At 40.2% G+C, this 15,816-nt stretch overlaps 1 protein-coding gene across 1 annotated transcript in view; it reads left to right on the plus strand.

Annotated features, from left to right (window-relative positions):
• The window catches only part of spon1b (spondin 1b), a 180,403-nt gene that overhangs the window by 17,491 nt on the left and 147,096 nt on the right, over positions 1-15,816 (plus strand). Inside the window, exon 3 of the mRNA XM_061969800.2 lies at positions 13,520-13,653. Within this exon, the coding sequence (XP_061825784.2) occupies positions 13,520-13,653 (134 nt within the window). The remainder of the gene's footprint in view (positions 1-13,519; positions 13,654-15,816) is intronic.

Genomic DNA, 15,816 nt, shown 5'->3' on the forward strand with positions numbered 1-15,816 from the left:
GTTTACTACGAGCGTTTCGTAAACCACCAACTCGGCGAGTCTAAATAAAAATGTGAGCAAAATCTAAATAAGATAAGCTTTTACCAAAGGAAGCAATCATATATCAATATTTCAGCACATACACAATGTTGACATCTATAGTTATATTTTGATAAAGCCAGGGGGAAAACACCCACCTCTTAAACGGCTTGTGCAAAAACAATTAGGCAGTTACAATCATGGTTGTAGACACAAAGTTAAATCTAGAAATACAACCTTACCTGAGCAAAAACAATGCATGATTTATCTGGGAGAGTCTTGTTACCAATTCCCTTAAACCAGCCACACATAAAGAAGTTGTAGACCTCTGTGCTTTTCCAAGTTTTCATCTGTTTTGTCGTGTAGAATGATGTCTGGAGCACCAGATAGTTGACACGTCTGGGATTCGTGGGAACGCACACTCGACAAATCTTGTTTTTGATAACGTATAGGGATAGATTCTATTGCATAATTAGATTATTTGCTCGTATCTGCTTTTAATGGAAAGATGTAGGCCCCTTGCGTACTCAGATAGTTCGCTCTGTTTGCTACACAGTAGCCATATTGGTTTGGTGGCACACAACTTTGTTCAAAAGTCACGTGTCTACATACAACCTACAGGCTGTGCTGGGTTGAAAATAATATTTAATTTGAAACGGTAATATGAACCATCGAGAAATGTATTGCGGTTAACAGTACTATAATTTATCGCTACACTCATAGAAAGAACTGTCTGAGTCTGCAACTGGTCATGAAGTCACGTGTAACCCAGGTACCGTAACATGGCACCGCTGCCAAAAAAGTACCGGATTCGGTGCCTCTCTCAACAGACAGCGGACATATTTTTGTTTGTACTACAAATAATGTAGGGAAAATAAAAATAGTGGACCCACGCAGAGGTTTTAGGGTATACCTTTACCAGGTATGGAGATATCCGCTGACATAACTAAGGCAAAATACGTCACAATCTTCTCAAATTCCAAACAACTCATTTGAAACAAGGAACAAGCGTTCTATTAATATCCATACCACCCTTCCATGGTTTGAATTACCGTATTTTTCGGAGCATAAGTCGCCCCGGAGTATAAATCGCACCTGCCGAAAATGCATAATAAAGAAGGAAAAAAACATATATAAGTCGCACTGGAGTATAAGTCACATTTTTTGGGGAAATGTATTTGATAAAACCCAACACCAAGAATAGACATTTGAAAGGCAATTTAAAATAAATAAAGAATAGTGAACAACAGGCTGAATAAGTGTACGTTATATGAGGCATAAATAACCAACTGAGAAGGTGCCTGGTATGTTAACGTAACATATTATGGTAAGAGTCATTCAAATAACTATAACATACAGAACATGCTATACGTTTACCAAACAATCTGTCACTCCTATTTGCTAAATCCCATGAAATCTTATAGGTCTCGTGTCTTACGTGAATGAGCTAAATAATATTATTTGATATTTTATGGTAATGTGTTAATAATTTCACACATAAGTCGCTCCTGAGTATAAGTCGCACCCCAGGCCAAACTATGAAAAAAACTGTGACTTATAGTCCGAAAAATACGGTAACATTCTCAAGACTTATGGGGATCCCAAATACACCAAAAGAGCTGCCAAGAGGTAAGAAAAGTTGGTTTTGTGTAATAGGACCCCTTTAAAGTTTAAATCATGAAACTCTCTGTTTTATTTACAAGCGTTTACAAGGACAATGTATGCTTACTTATCATCGTCAAGTGAAAAACTGTGTTATTTGCACTGTTCTTAATTAAACATGCATCGATTTGATTCTTAATGTTTACGTGAATAACACCCTGCATTGATCTTAGTATTAAATACATTATTAATTCAAGGACTTTGGATGTGGGGCGACTCTTTGCATTATGAGGCTTTGGTTGTTTAAATATTTTACCTAAAGTGTTGCTATATATAATTATTAAACACATCTTAAAACTTTCACCATTCTTACCACCTATGTATTTTTCAAGTGACATTTGTGAGTATATTTTCTTAAGCAGTAAGTGTCTAAAAATTATTTTGGTGCATTCCACATTTATTTAAGCTACTTCACACAAGTATATATATATATATTTTATTTTTTGTAAATTGCCCCCAAGCTGGTCTTAAGTAGCAGACATTAGGTTATTGAAAAACATACTTTTAATTGCTCAAATAAACATATTTGGGACACTGCAGTGCTTGCCCAACTATCAAGTCTGAAATAACACTACAAAGTAATTGTAGCTTATTATGTCTTTCAGCAATTTGTTCTATTTTCTGTGCGGAATATGATGCAAAACATTTCTGCAAACAATACTGCCGACATAAGAATATTCCTCCACCCATGACATGGAAGCTCCTTGACCGAAGATTCGCCATTATCTTCGTAAATAATTACGCATTATAAACTCACCTACATCAAGGCAACAAGAAGGGTGAAAGACCTCTCTCCCTCATAACAAATCCCAACAATGAAAAACGATTTCACGGGTCAAAACTTAAAGCTAAGGAAAGCTGCAGTGTTGTTAGAAGTACAACTTTTAATGTCACCACCCGAACACAGCGGGCATCACAGCAAAGTGATCATGATTATTAGCTCTTCAGGTCTTGCTTGAGGAGCAACAGAATTGCTATTTTTGCTGCTCCATGCGTAATGTCTTTACTTCAAGGCTAATCTCCTTCTTTCCCCTCTAGTGACTGCGGCTTTACAATATATTTTCTTAATTACACATTTTTATCATTACTAATTAACTATTAATATTACGAGGAACTTGTGGCTGATTAAGGCGGAAACAAAACAAATATGTCTCACCAGTCACCACGTAGTACAATACAAGCAGGTCTCACTCTAAAGCGTTTTGGGTGTCTCAAAAGGCACTTTATAAAATCGAAACCATTATTATTAGTAGTATTATTATTACTTTTATAGGAGCACACCAGGCACGTACAATATTAAACCTGATGGGGACATGTAGCCTTTGGGCTTTTTGTTTGCACTTTGCAAAAATAAATATTCTCGCCTGTAAACTGCAATTACAACATAAAACAACAAGTGATTATTAAGTGCTCCTTTGAATGTGAGTTTGCTTACTTCACTTCTCTTCCCAAGTTCTTCTGTTTTTTAGCATGGTCCTGATTTCGCAACGTAAGCCAAGGTCTCATGCCTCTTTGACTAATAATCATTAAAGACATTACTCTAAAATTACAGTAGATCCTAAATATTTGAACTTACCGTATTTTTCGGACTATAAGTCGCAGTTTTTTTCATAGTTTGGCCGGGGGTGCGACTTATACTCAGGAGCAACTTATGTGTGAAATTATTAACACATTACCGTAAAATATCAAATAATATTATTTAGCTCATTCACGTAAGAGACTAGACGTATAAGATTTCATGGGATTTAGCGATTAGGAGTGACAGATTGTTTGGTAAACGTATAGCATGTTCTATAGGTTATAGTTATTTGAAAGACTCTTACCATAATATGTTACGTTAACATACCAGGCACGTTCTCAGTTGATTATTTATGCCTCATATAACATAAACTTATTCAGCCTGTTGTTCACTATTCTTTATTTATTTTAAATTGCCTTTCAAATGTCTATTCTTGGTGTTGGCTTTTATCAAATAAATTTCCCCAAAAAATGCGACTTATACTCCAGTGCGACTTATATATGTTTTTTTCCTTCTTTATTATGCATTTTCGGCCGGTGCGACTTATACTCCGGAGCGACTTATGCTCCGAAAAATACGGTAATTCAAACCATGGAAGGGTGGTATGGATATTAATAGAACGCTTGTTCCTTGTTTCAAATGAGTTGTTTGGAATTTGAGAAGATTGTGACGTATTTTGCCTTAGTTATGTCAGCGGATATCTCCATACCTGGTAAAGGTATACCCTAAAACCTCTGCGTGGGTCCACTATTTTTATTTTCCCTACATTATTTGTAGTACAAACAAAAATATGTCCGCTGTCTGTTGAGAGGGGCACCGAATCCGGTACTTTTTTGGCAGCGGTGCCATGTTACGGTACCTGGGTTACACGTGACGTCATGACCAGTTGCAGACTCAGACAGTTCTTACTATGAGTGTAGCGATAAATGATAGTACTGTTAACCGCAATACATTTCTCGATGGTTCATATTACCGTTTCAAATTAAATATTATTTTCAACCCAGCACAGCCTGTAGGTTGTATGTAGACACGTGACTTTTGAACAAAGTTGTGTGCCACCAAACCAATATGGCTACTGTGTAGCAAACAGAGCGAACTATCTGAGTACGCAAGGGGCCTACATCTTTCCATCCGGTGCGACTTATACTCTGAAAAATGCGGTAATTGGTTTTTGAACAGGGTTTGTAAAAATTGAAAAGTTTATATATTGAAACAACGTAATCATGAATAATGGTTTCCAGGCTCGACAAAAGTCCATATTTTAGTAAAAGTTTGTACACATTGAACACAATATAAAGCGTTATGTAGTACTGTGTATGAAACAAACATAACATGGGGGTGATGGATCAACTTTCTATTTAATACCAAAGCCAAAACAACAGTGGAGTGCCATCTTCGGGTTGGGGAGGAGATCTTCACCCATGTGGAGGAGTTCAAGTATCTTGGAGTCTTGTTCACGAGTGGGGGAAGAGTGCATCGTGGATCCTGTATAGATCCGTTGTGGTGAAGAAGGAGCTGAGTCGGAAGGCAAAGCTCCTAATTTACCGGTCGATCTACGTTCCCATCCTCACCTATGGTCATGAGCTTTGGGTTATGACCGAAAAGACACAAGATCACGGGTACAAGCGGCCGAAATGAGTTTCCTCCGCCGGGTGGCGGGGCTCTCCCTTAGCGATAGGGTGAGAAGCTCTGCCATCCGGTAGGAGCTCAAAGTAAAGCCGCTGCTCCTCCACATCGAGAGGAGCCAGATGAGGTGGTTTGGGCATCTGGTCAGGATGCCACCCGAACGCCTCCATAGGGAGGTTTTTAGAGCACGTCCGACCGGTAGGAGGCCACGGGGAAGACCCAGGACACGTTGGGAAGACTATGTCTCCCGGCTGGCCTGGGAATGCCTCGGGATCCCCCGGGAGGAGCTGGACGAAGTGGCTGGGGAGACTTCTCTGCTTAGGCTGCTGCCCCTGCGACCCAACCTCGGATAAGCGTAGGAAAATGGATGGATGGAAAAAACAACAACAACTCGCTGAACTGTCCTCCTATGTAGCCGCCCTACTCACACACACACTGTCACTAGCCCTGTAGTGGTGAACTCATTGTTTAAAATCACAAAACTCCTGGACTTTAACAATCCGGTCGCTACAATGATTAGAAATAGAAAATAAAACCCACTTTAATTTGTTGGTTAATGTTCTTTGCATGCAGTGGCAGGGAGTGGCAGGCAGAGGGGGAGACCATGTCATCAACACTATGGATACTTCTTAAATGTTTCAAACCGCACATTGTTTGTCCATTGCTTTCTTTTGACACATATTTAGCTAGCAAAACTTGAGAAATGCTGTAAAAAGGCTAACACTTTATAGGCAAAACAAGTAGCACAGTAGCTAACAACAACACTGCTCTGCTGTCTGAATGAGCACCAGAGAGCGATTTGTCCGCCCATAATGACTGTGCTGCCTGCTACAAAATCAATCAATCAATCATCAATCAATGTTTATTTATATAGCCCTAAATCACAAGTGTCTCAAAGGGCTACACAAGCCACAACGACATCCTCGGTACAGAGCCCACATAAGGGCAAGGAAAAACTCACCCCAGTGGGACGACGATGTGAATGACTATGAGAAACCTTGGAGAGGACCGCATATGTGGGTAAACCCCCCCCCCCCTCTCTAGGGGAGACCGAATGCAATGGATGTCGAGTGGGTCTGACATAATATTGTGAGAGTCCAGTCCATAGTGGATCCAACATAATAGTAAGAGTCCAGTCCATAGTGGGGCCAGCAGGAAACCATCCCGAGCGGAGACGGGTCAGCAGCGCAGAGATGTTCCCAACCGATGCACAGGCGAGCGGTCCACCCGGGTCCCGACTCTGGACAGCCAGCACAAAATGGTTGCGCTGCAGGCATACAATAGGTAGACAAAACGAGACAAGGTTAAACGTCAGAGCATATTTCTCTTCGATTTGTGGTTCACAAATCAAAAACTTTGAATAATGAGAGGTTCGTAAATCGAAGTTCCAGTAATGAAATTCTGAATTTTAATGATTTTTGTCAATGGTAGAAAGGAGGAACGATGTTGTTTTTTTATACCTGCATGAACGCAACGCACATATCCTTGCAATGTTTTGTTTTATCAAAGATTGTATGAAGTTGTCACACATTGATTTGGTTGGGGGACTCCAACACTCAATGTGAAGTGATGCAGTACTACTGAAGGCCTGATTTCCTTGGCGGTATTCTGCATTAAACGTACTACTTTGATTGATGGAAAGCCCAAGGCAAAATGCCAGTGCCCCAGGGTCTTCATCGAGACTTTGTTATTTCTAAAAGTCAACTCATCCTTAAGTGTCGACGTGACATTTCAATCTGTCAGCCTCTCTTGCCTGTGCTTTGCTCTGGAAAGTTTCACCTCACAATCTAAGCCTCCAGTTTTTTTGTGTGTATTCAATTATAACCATGTATTATTGCATTACATTGTATTTTAAACATGTTTACATCCACAAACACACAAAACACACACTCATATCGTTCTTATTATCGGTATTCTCCTGGGATCTCGGATGTGTTCACGTCTTGCTTTGCCTCAAGCTTTGACTCTTTGTGTGTGTGTGTGTGTGCGAGTATGTGTGCATGTGGGTGTGTGTGTTTGCTTTAGTGTTTGAACAAGGTCTGCGTTTGCTTGTGCAGACACTCTGTAGCTCCTGTGTTTACCATCTCAACAGAGCGAGAGACTGAGGGAGAGAGATTGAGATAGACGAACCGTGGACACACACAGACATGCCGCAGCCTCTGCAGTGAAAACAAACGTTCCTTTGCCAGTCTCCCACAGCTTCTCTCGTCCTTTCTCATCCTGTATCTCTTTTTCTGTCTGAGCACCAATCTGTCACACATACTTCTCAGCACGTATCTGGATGAAAAGGACTGACAAGCTAATTTGGACAGGAACATCAGTGACTATTCTTTGGTGTTTGGAGCACACCTATCTTTATGGCAAACTTCTTTTACAGGCCAGTTGTATATTCCAAGTTCCAAAAGCAAGGGATTTTTTTTCTGGTTATGTGACACATCTGGACTGTATAGAGAGTTCATGTGCAGTCTTAAACACTCATTATCTTATTTTATACAATCTTACTCAATTCATGGCAATGCTATGTGCAGTAGATACTCCAAATAGTTGAATTTAAACCCTGAAATTGTGTTGTAACAGTGACATAATAATGTAATATTAATAAAGGAGGGAGGATTTTGCACTTTAAGCGTATCACACCAACCACTACAGTATCATAACGCCAAAAAAAAACTCACTTTAATGCAGAATCAGTGGAACCCCTGTCCTTGTTTCCCTGCATTTTGCTAGCTTACCATAACCATGCTCAATCTAGTGCGATGATTGGGCAGAAGTTGCGTGGACATCAGGGGCGGTGCCTCTCGATTGGCAGACCGGGGTGGTGGTTCTTCTCTTTAAGAAAGGGAACCGGAGGGTGTGATCCAACTATCGTGGGATCACACTCCTCAGCCTTCCCGGAAAGGTCTATTCAGGTGTACTGGAGAGGAGGCTATGCCTGATAGCCGAACCTCGGATTCAGGATGAGCAGTGTGGTTTTCATCCTAGTTTCTAGTTCTGGAACTGTGGACCAGCACTACACTCTCAGCAATATCTTTGAGGGTGCATGGGAGTTTGCCCAACTGGTCTACATGTGCTTTGTGGACTTGAAGAAGGCATTCAACCGTGTCCCTTGGGAAGTCCTGTGGGTGTGCTCAGAGAGTATGGGGTACCGGACCGCCTTATTGTGGCGGTTCGCTCCCTGTATGATCGTGTCAGAGCTTGGTCCGCATTGCCGGCAGTAAGTCGGATCCATTCCCAGTGAGCGTTGCACTTCTTTGTCTCCGATTCTGTTTATAACATTTATGGGTATAATCTCTAAGCGCAGTCAGGGCGTTGAGGGGATCCGGTCTAGTGGCTGCAGGATTAGGTCTCTACTTTTTGCAGATGATATGGTCCTACAGGCTTCATCTGGCCAGGATCTTTAACTCTCACTGGATCGGTTCACAGCCAAGTGTGATGCGACTGGGATGAGAAGCAGCACTCCCAAGTCTGAGTCCATGGTACTCGCCTGGAAAAAGGTGGAATGCCATCTCCAGGTTAGGGAGGAGATCTTGCCCCAAGTGGAGGAGTTCAAGTACCTCGGGATCTTGTTCACAAGTGAGGGAAGAGTGGATCGTGAGATCGACAGGCGGGTCCATGGAGCATCTGCAATGATTCGTTGTGGTGCCGGAAGGCAAAGCTCTCAATTTACCAGTCAATTTACGTTCCTATCATCACTTATGGTCAAGAGCTTTGGGTTATGACCGAAAGGACAAGATCACGGGTACAAGCGGCCAAAATTAGTTTCCTCCGCCGGGTGGTAGGGCTCTCCCTTAGAGATAGTGTGAGAAGCTCTGTCATCTGGAAGGAGTTCAAAGTAAAGCCGGTGATCCTCCACATCAAGAGGAGCCAGATTAGGTGGTTCGGGCACCTGGTCAGGATGCCCTCTGGACGCCTCCTTGGGGAGGTGTTAAGGGCATGTCCGACCGGTAGGGGGCCACAAGGAAGACCCAGGACACGTTGGGGAGACTATGTCTCCCAGGTAACCTGGGGATGCCTCGGGATCTCCAGGGAGGAGCTGGACGAAGTGACTGGGGAGAGGGAGGTCTGGGCTTCTCTGCTTAGGCTGCTGCCCCCGTGACCCGACCTCGAATAAGCGGAAGAAGATGGATGGTTGAATTTTGTAAACGTATTTTTTCTTTTAAATCAAATTATGCTGACAATATGCAAAATATGTGCTTATAAAAATTATGTTTGTTCAAATTCAGTGCATAAAAATTTAGTGCAAAAATATTTGTTGCTTCAAAACTTACCACTCACTTCCGGTAAATTAAGACTGAATTAATTGACACTGTCTCAGAACCGGCCAATGAGGTGTCAAGTTCGAAGTCACTTGACACGGGTTTTAGAGAGGCAGGTTATGCAGCACTACATGCTACATGCAATGTAATCTACTGTATTTGCTTGGATCCTTTTTTATGAGCATTTTTAAGTAGTGGAGGTTGCTATACATATATATATATACAGGTAAAAGCCAGTAAATTAGAATATTTTGAAAAACTTGATTTATTTCAGTAATTGCATTCAAAAGGTGTAACTTGTACATTATATTTATTCATTGCACACAGACTGATGCATTCAAATGTTTATTTCATTTAATTTTGATGATTTGAAGTGGCAACAAATGAAAATCCAAAATTCCGTGTGTCACAAAATTAGAATATTACTTAAGGCTAATACAAAAAAGGGATTTTTAGAAATGTTGGCAAAATCTACTCGTGCCTGGTTTACGGACCATGGTATTTCTGTTCTAAATTGGCCCGCCAACTCCCCTGACCTTAGCCCCATAGAAAATCTGTGGGGTATTGTGAAAAGGAAGATGCAGAATGCCAGACCCAAAAACGCAGAAGAGTTGAAGGCCACTATCAGAGCAACCTGGGCTCTCATAACACCTGAGCAGTGCCAGAAACTCATCGACTCCATGCCACGCCGCATTAACGCAGTAATTGAGGCAAAAGGAGCTCCAACCAAGTATTGAGTATTGTACATGCTCATATTTTTCATTTTCATACTTTTCAGTTGGCCAACATTTCTAAAAATCCCTTTTTTGTATTAGCCTTACACAATATTCTAATTTTGTGACACACGGAATTTTGGATTTTCATTTGTTGCCACTTCAAATCATCAAAATTAAATGAAATAAACATTTGAATGCATCAGTCTGTGTGCAATGAATAAATATAATGTACAAGTTACACCTTTTGAATGCAATTACTGAAATAAATCAAGTTTTTCAAAATATTCTAATTTACTGGCTTTTACCTGTATATATATATATATATATATATATATATATATATATATATATATGTATGTGTGGGGAAAAAAAATCACAAGACTATTTCATCTCTACAGGCCTGTTTCATGAGGGGGGTACCCTCAATCGTCAGGAGATTTTAATGGGAGCATTCGCATACCATGGTTTATATAGGGCACAGAGTGGGTGGGTACAGGCTGGCCTAGGGGCGTGGTGATTGGTTCATGTGTTACCTAGGAGGTGTTTCCTCTACTACGGTATCGAGCACTATTTTTTGGATAACCTTATTAAGACATATATATATATATATATATATATATATATATATACCATAATTTCCGGGCTATAAGGCGCACCTGACTATAAGCCGCACCAGCTAAATTTAGGGGAAAATACAGATTGCTCCATATATAAGCCGCACCCGACTATAAGCCGCAGGCGTTTTGATGTGTAATTACTGTAGTATATAGGGGTTCCTGCTACCACGGAGGGGATTGTCGGGACAGAGATGACTGTTTGGGAACGCAAAGCGTCCCATTTATTAACAATACATCTTTCAATCATTCAATCAAACTTTCACATCTTTGACATGGCGAACAGCAATCGTGCAGAGTACAAATAATACAACGGTGCAAAGTAATACAAAGTGCTCGCCTGTAAAACGGCAGTAAAAGTGCAGTCCCGCGGCCGTTTACGTTATCAAAAATAACCAGCCTACTACCGGTATATGAAAAGTCACTCTTTAATCATTGTGTCATCGTCTTCCTCCTGCGTACTAAAACCACCGAAATCCTCTTTGTCGGTGTCGGAGAAGAACAGGTCCAAAATGGCGTCGTCAGCCACTCTCTCTCCTTTGTTCTCGCTCTCAAAACCTTCCTCTTCGTCAGTGGAATCAACGGCTCCGGCTTCGTCAGCCGTTACGCCGTCCTCTTCATCATCATCATATGCACTTCTCCGTTTGTTTTCCATATTGAGGTTGTTTGCATGAACACTTCCTTCGCGCAAACTGTCGCTGACGCTCTCCTACTCTTTGTTTTGCTCTCGTTACCTGGCGCCAGATGTCTGCCAGCATTCGTGCAGAGTACAAATAATACAACGGTGCAAAGTAATACAAAGTGCTCGCCTGTAAAATGGCAGTAAAAGTGCAGTCCCGCGGCCGTTTACGTTATAAAAAATAACCAGCCTACTACCGGTATATGAAAAGTCACTCTTTAATCATTGTGTCATCGTCTTCCTCCTGCGTACTAAAACCACCGAAATCCTCTTTGTCGGTGTTGGAGAAGAACAGGTCCAAAATGGCGTCGTCAGCCACTCTCTCTCCTTTGTTCTCGCTCTCAAAACCTTCCTCTTCGTCAGTGGAATCAACGGCTCCGGCTTCGTCAGCCGTTACGCCGTCCTCTTCATCATCATCATATGCACTTCTCCGTTTGTTTTCCATATTGAGGGTGTTTGCATGAACACTTCCTTCGCGCAAACTGTCGCTGACGCTCTCCTACTCTTTGTTTTGCTCTCGTTACCTGGCGCCAGATGTCTGCCTCGGTCTCGCGCATCCTCGGTAGTGCGCTGCCTCGGTCTCGCGCATCCTCGGTAGTGCGCGCCCCTGGTTACCGTAAGCCGTAGAAAAGCCGCACCGTTGTATAAGCCGCAGGGACCAGAACGAGGGAAAAAAGTAGCGGCTTATAGTCCGGAAATTACGGTATATGTATGTATATATACTGTATATATATGTATACATATATATATATATATATATATATATATATATATATATATATTTATATGTATATATATATATATATATGTATATATATATATATATATATATATACATATATATATATATATAGTATACATACAACTACATTAAAAATTAGGACATGATAGAAATGTGAATACAACATTGTAGTACCCTACCTGGTGTGTGCATGCTTGAACTACTTTACATATCCATATCAGAACAATGAACCAGAAAAGTGAATCCAAATGCTCGGTTGTTTCCTGTGACTCTGACTTATTTTCTAGTCCATTCGAAAGTCGCGGGGCACGCACATGCACCTTAGGCAACTGTCTAAGCTGTATCTGCATGTGCATAAAAAACGGCTCACAAACAAACAGCTTGCAACTAGGAATCGATTCTCATCGGTCACTGAAAATAACTGCTGCAAAGACTTGATTTGTTCACAAATGTCTGTTTCTGTCTTGTAGGTTTATACCTGGTTTCAAAGTTGATTTTGTTAAAAACATTTTTTTTTTCCATCAAAGTGGACTGGTAGCAAACACTACTCTCTGTTGAAATAGAAGTCCATCCTGTTGTTATTAAGGTGACAATCAAATTCTATAAAATCAACACTATTCGAAAAAAAAAAATCGGTTTTCTTGTGAACACATGTCACATTCCACATTCTCACACGACACTTTGTTTTGTATTTCTACTTGATTCTCAGCCTTTTTCTTCTTTTGATTTTCTCTCTCCTTTGCTTCCTGCCTTCCTTGTCTCTTCTCACGCTCCTCAGCTTGCTTTGTCTCTCTCGACCAATGCCTTTTAGCCACTTGTTTGTGTCTGCTTTTGATTGACAGAGCTTCAGGCTTAACGTCAAAATGATTGAATAAAAAGGCATGGGGTGGGGGGTTCATTGCAGAAATCCAGCACCGTACTTGTGTTTGGCTGAGTATGTGTTTCCAGACTTTGTGCATTGTGAATTTGCATGCGGATGTGTGCTTGTGTGTTACAGAGGAGGATGTGTGAGTGTGTGTTTAGGTGGTGAGAACAGGAAAATGACAAAGAAGAGACCAGAACCAGATCTGGACCGGATCTCAAACCAAGGCAGTTGAAGGTCATGGGTTACTCGGTTACATCCGTGTGTGTGTGTGTACATACTTTAACCAGCTTCAACTAGCAGACACATCTTGAATACACAGGACCACACGAAGTTCTCTTTCACACTTTACACTTAACTGCAAGTATCTGTTTTTTTAAAAACAGAAGAATACATTCAGAAATTGTCCTAATTAAAGGGAGAAAAAAAATACATCGTTCATAATCAATTTATGACTCAATTTTGATTTATTTGAGTTGTTTACTGTCATAGACCTAATAAGCCATGACAGACTTTGTTGTCTATGTTCGATTTGTTTCACTTCAGAAAGTATTTGGATAGAGCTGTGCCAATATATTGGGGAAGATGTGTGTATCTTCTGTCAATGCATATCTCATCACCAGAGGGCACTGTCTCTCAAATAGTGGTATGAAAATGTACAGAATTACTGTAAGATCTGGGCTCCCCTACACAGTATTTTCGAGAGTAGAAATGTAACAATATAAAAATGTCTTATTACGGTTCTTGTGACCAAAATTATCACGGTTATTATTATCGCGGTATTGTCGAATGTGCTTGAAAATGTTTTTTTTTATAATTTTTTAGATCATTGATGAAGAGGATACACAGTTCATGACCAACTGTGCCCCTGCTGTGACAGAGAGCACACCTCGCAGACGCACCAGGATACACGTTTACTGGACAGCGCCCTCTAGTGGGAGTGGTTGTGTCATACTGAAGTAGGTTTTGTTTTCATTGTTTTGTTCTTCAAAATCGTCGCCATAAATTGGGTTAGGGCAAAATGCATGAACATCTAGCTGTCTGTGTTCTGTGTTCTGTGATACGGTTGTGTGGAAGTTAAAGGCAAAGGATTAAGTAAAACCAAAATTGCGTTTTATATAAAAAAAGAAAAAAAAAAGAAAAATCCAGAGTGTAAAAGAGTCAAGAAACAAAAATGGCATTTCGAATGGGAAAAAATTGAAAAAAACATAGTATGAACAAACAAGCCTTGAAACAATGACAGAATGGCAAAATCGGTATAATGTAGGGCTGGGCGATATGGCCTTTTTTAAATATCTCAATATTTTTAGGCCATATCGCGATACACGATACATATCTCAATATTTTGCCTTAGCCTTGAATTAACACTTGATGCATATAATCACAGCAGTATGATGATTATATGTGTCTACATTAAAACATTCTTGTTCATACTTCATTAATATATGCTAATTTTAAACTTTCATGCAGAGAGGGAAATCACAACTAAGTCAATTGACCATAACTGTATTTATTAAACAGTTATTAAGCAGTGGCACCAACATTCATGTCATTTCCAAAATAGAAAGTGCAAGATTGTCAAAGACATTTTAAAACAAGCTATTAGTGCACTTTTGTGCATGATGTCACTAAGATGACATATCAAAACAACACTAAATTAAAGTGCACTTTTTGTACAGAATGCCCCTACAATAGTTTACAACAAATAAAGTGCACTTTTGTGCATTATGTCACACGAGATATTTCAATAACTGTCAAATAAAAATTAGCTGCATAATAGGAAATCAAATAGTGTTCGTCCTTCACTATGTGTTAGGTTACTGTGGACATTATGTAGTTTAGTTTAGTTTAGTATTCTTCGGTCAATGGTCAACAAAATAAACAAACAGTTGTACATTCATAGATTCTCCTTTAGTTGTTGACTTATTTTTTTCATACGGTGTTGATCTGGAAATGTTTGCCTCGGCATTTTGATGGTGTGGGCGTGCGGCACCGAACAGAGATGTTGACATGCGGAGTAAGCACTCTTCATTCTCTAGCAGGAGACTTTTAAAATTATGCTACATATTAGCAGTGGTGCTACTTTTTGTAGCAACACTTTTGCCCCACACTTGACAAATTGCGGTTGTCTGTTCGACATATTCTCACTTGAAGCAAAACGACCCCCTGTTGTTGCGTATACGTATGTGACGTATGACGTGACAGTATGTGACGTGTGTAAGAAGGTGCGCTTTCTGTCTGTGAGAAGGAGACACAAGAAGGAGTGGGAAGAGCCTGTAGTGTAATGCCAGCAGCTAAAAGCAACTGCGTGAGAACGTATACTCGAATATCATTTTCTATATTGCACAGAGACAAACCCGCGATATATCGAGTATATCGATATATCGCCCAGCCCTAGTATAATGATCAAGCAATAAGCAGCTTACTAAATATTGTGAAGACAAACTCTTAAAAAAGTCAACCAGCGCTAGGAAGCACAAATCGAAACATGGAAAAATAAGGAAATATAAAGCTGGCTTGAGCAAAGACAGAAAAATACTCTGACACTAGAGGTAGGAATCTCACGATTCAATTACGATTACGATTCAGAGGCTACGATTCAATTATATTTTGATTGTGTATTCATCTTTAATTATTATATTGTTTACAGAGCTGCGAAGCCTCACGTTTTGACTGTGACAGTCATGCAATTCAACCATTTCTCACGCCACACTCCACCCTTGACATATCTCACTCTTATAATTCACCTTTCACTACTCTATATTAATTTTTTTTATGGTAATAAACTTTGGCCCTTGCGGTTTTCCGTAACTGACTGAGTTTACCAATCTCATCAGTCCCTTAAGCCAAAATCTAACCAACCATTTAAGGCACCACACAATAAAAACCAATCAGAAGCATCGTAAGGTGGGTCTTGTCTGCGTTTTGGCCAGCCATTTGTTGCCTAGAAAAAGAAAATAAAAAGATTAAGAGTTTTGGATGGATAACAGGATATAATGTATTTAAAAAAGATCAAATTAATGATAATATACCAATTTTTGGCATACCGCTGTAGATGTACGACATCCCAGACGTGGATATGCAATTATTAAAGAATATAAGCTTAAATCATTACCATATAA

The sequence above is a fragment of the Nerophis lumbriciformis genome, linkage group LG10 (assembly GCF_033978685.3).
Source record: "Nerophis lumbriciformis linkage group LG10, RoL_Nlum_v2.1, whole genome shotgun sequence".
NCBI lineage: Eukaryota > Metazoa > Chordata > Actinopteri > Syngnathiformes > Syngnathidae > Nerophis > Nerophis lumbriciformis.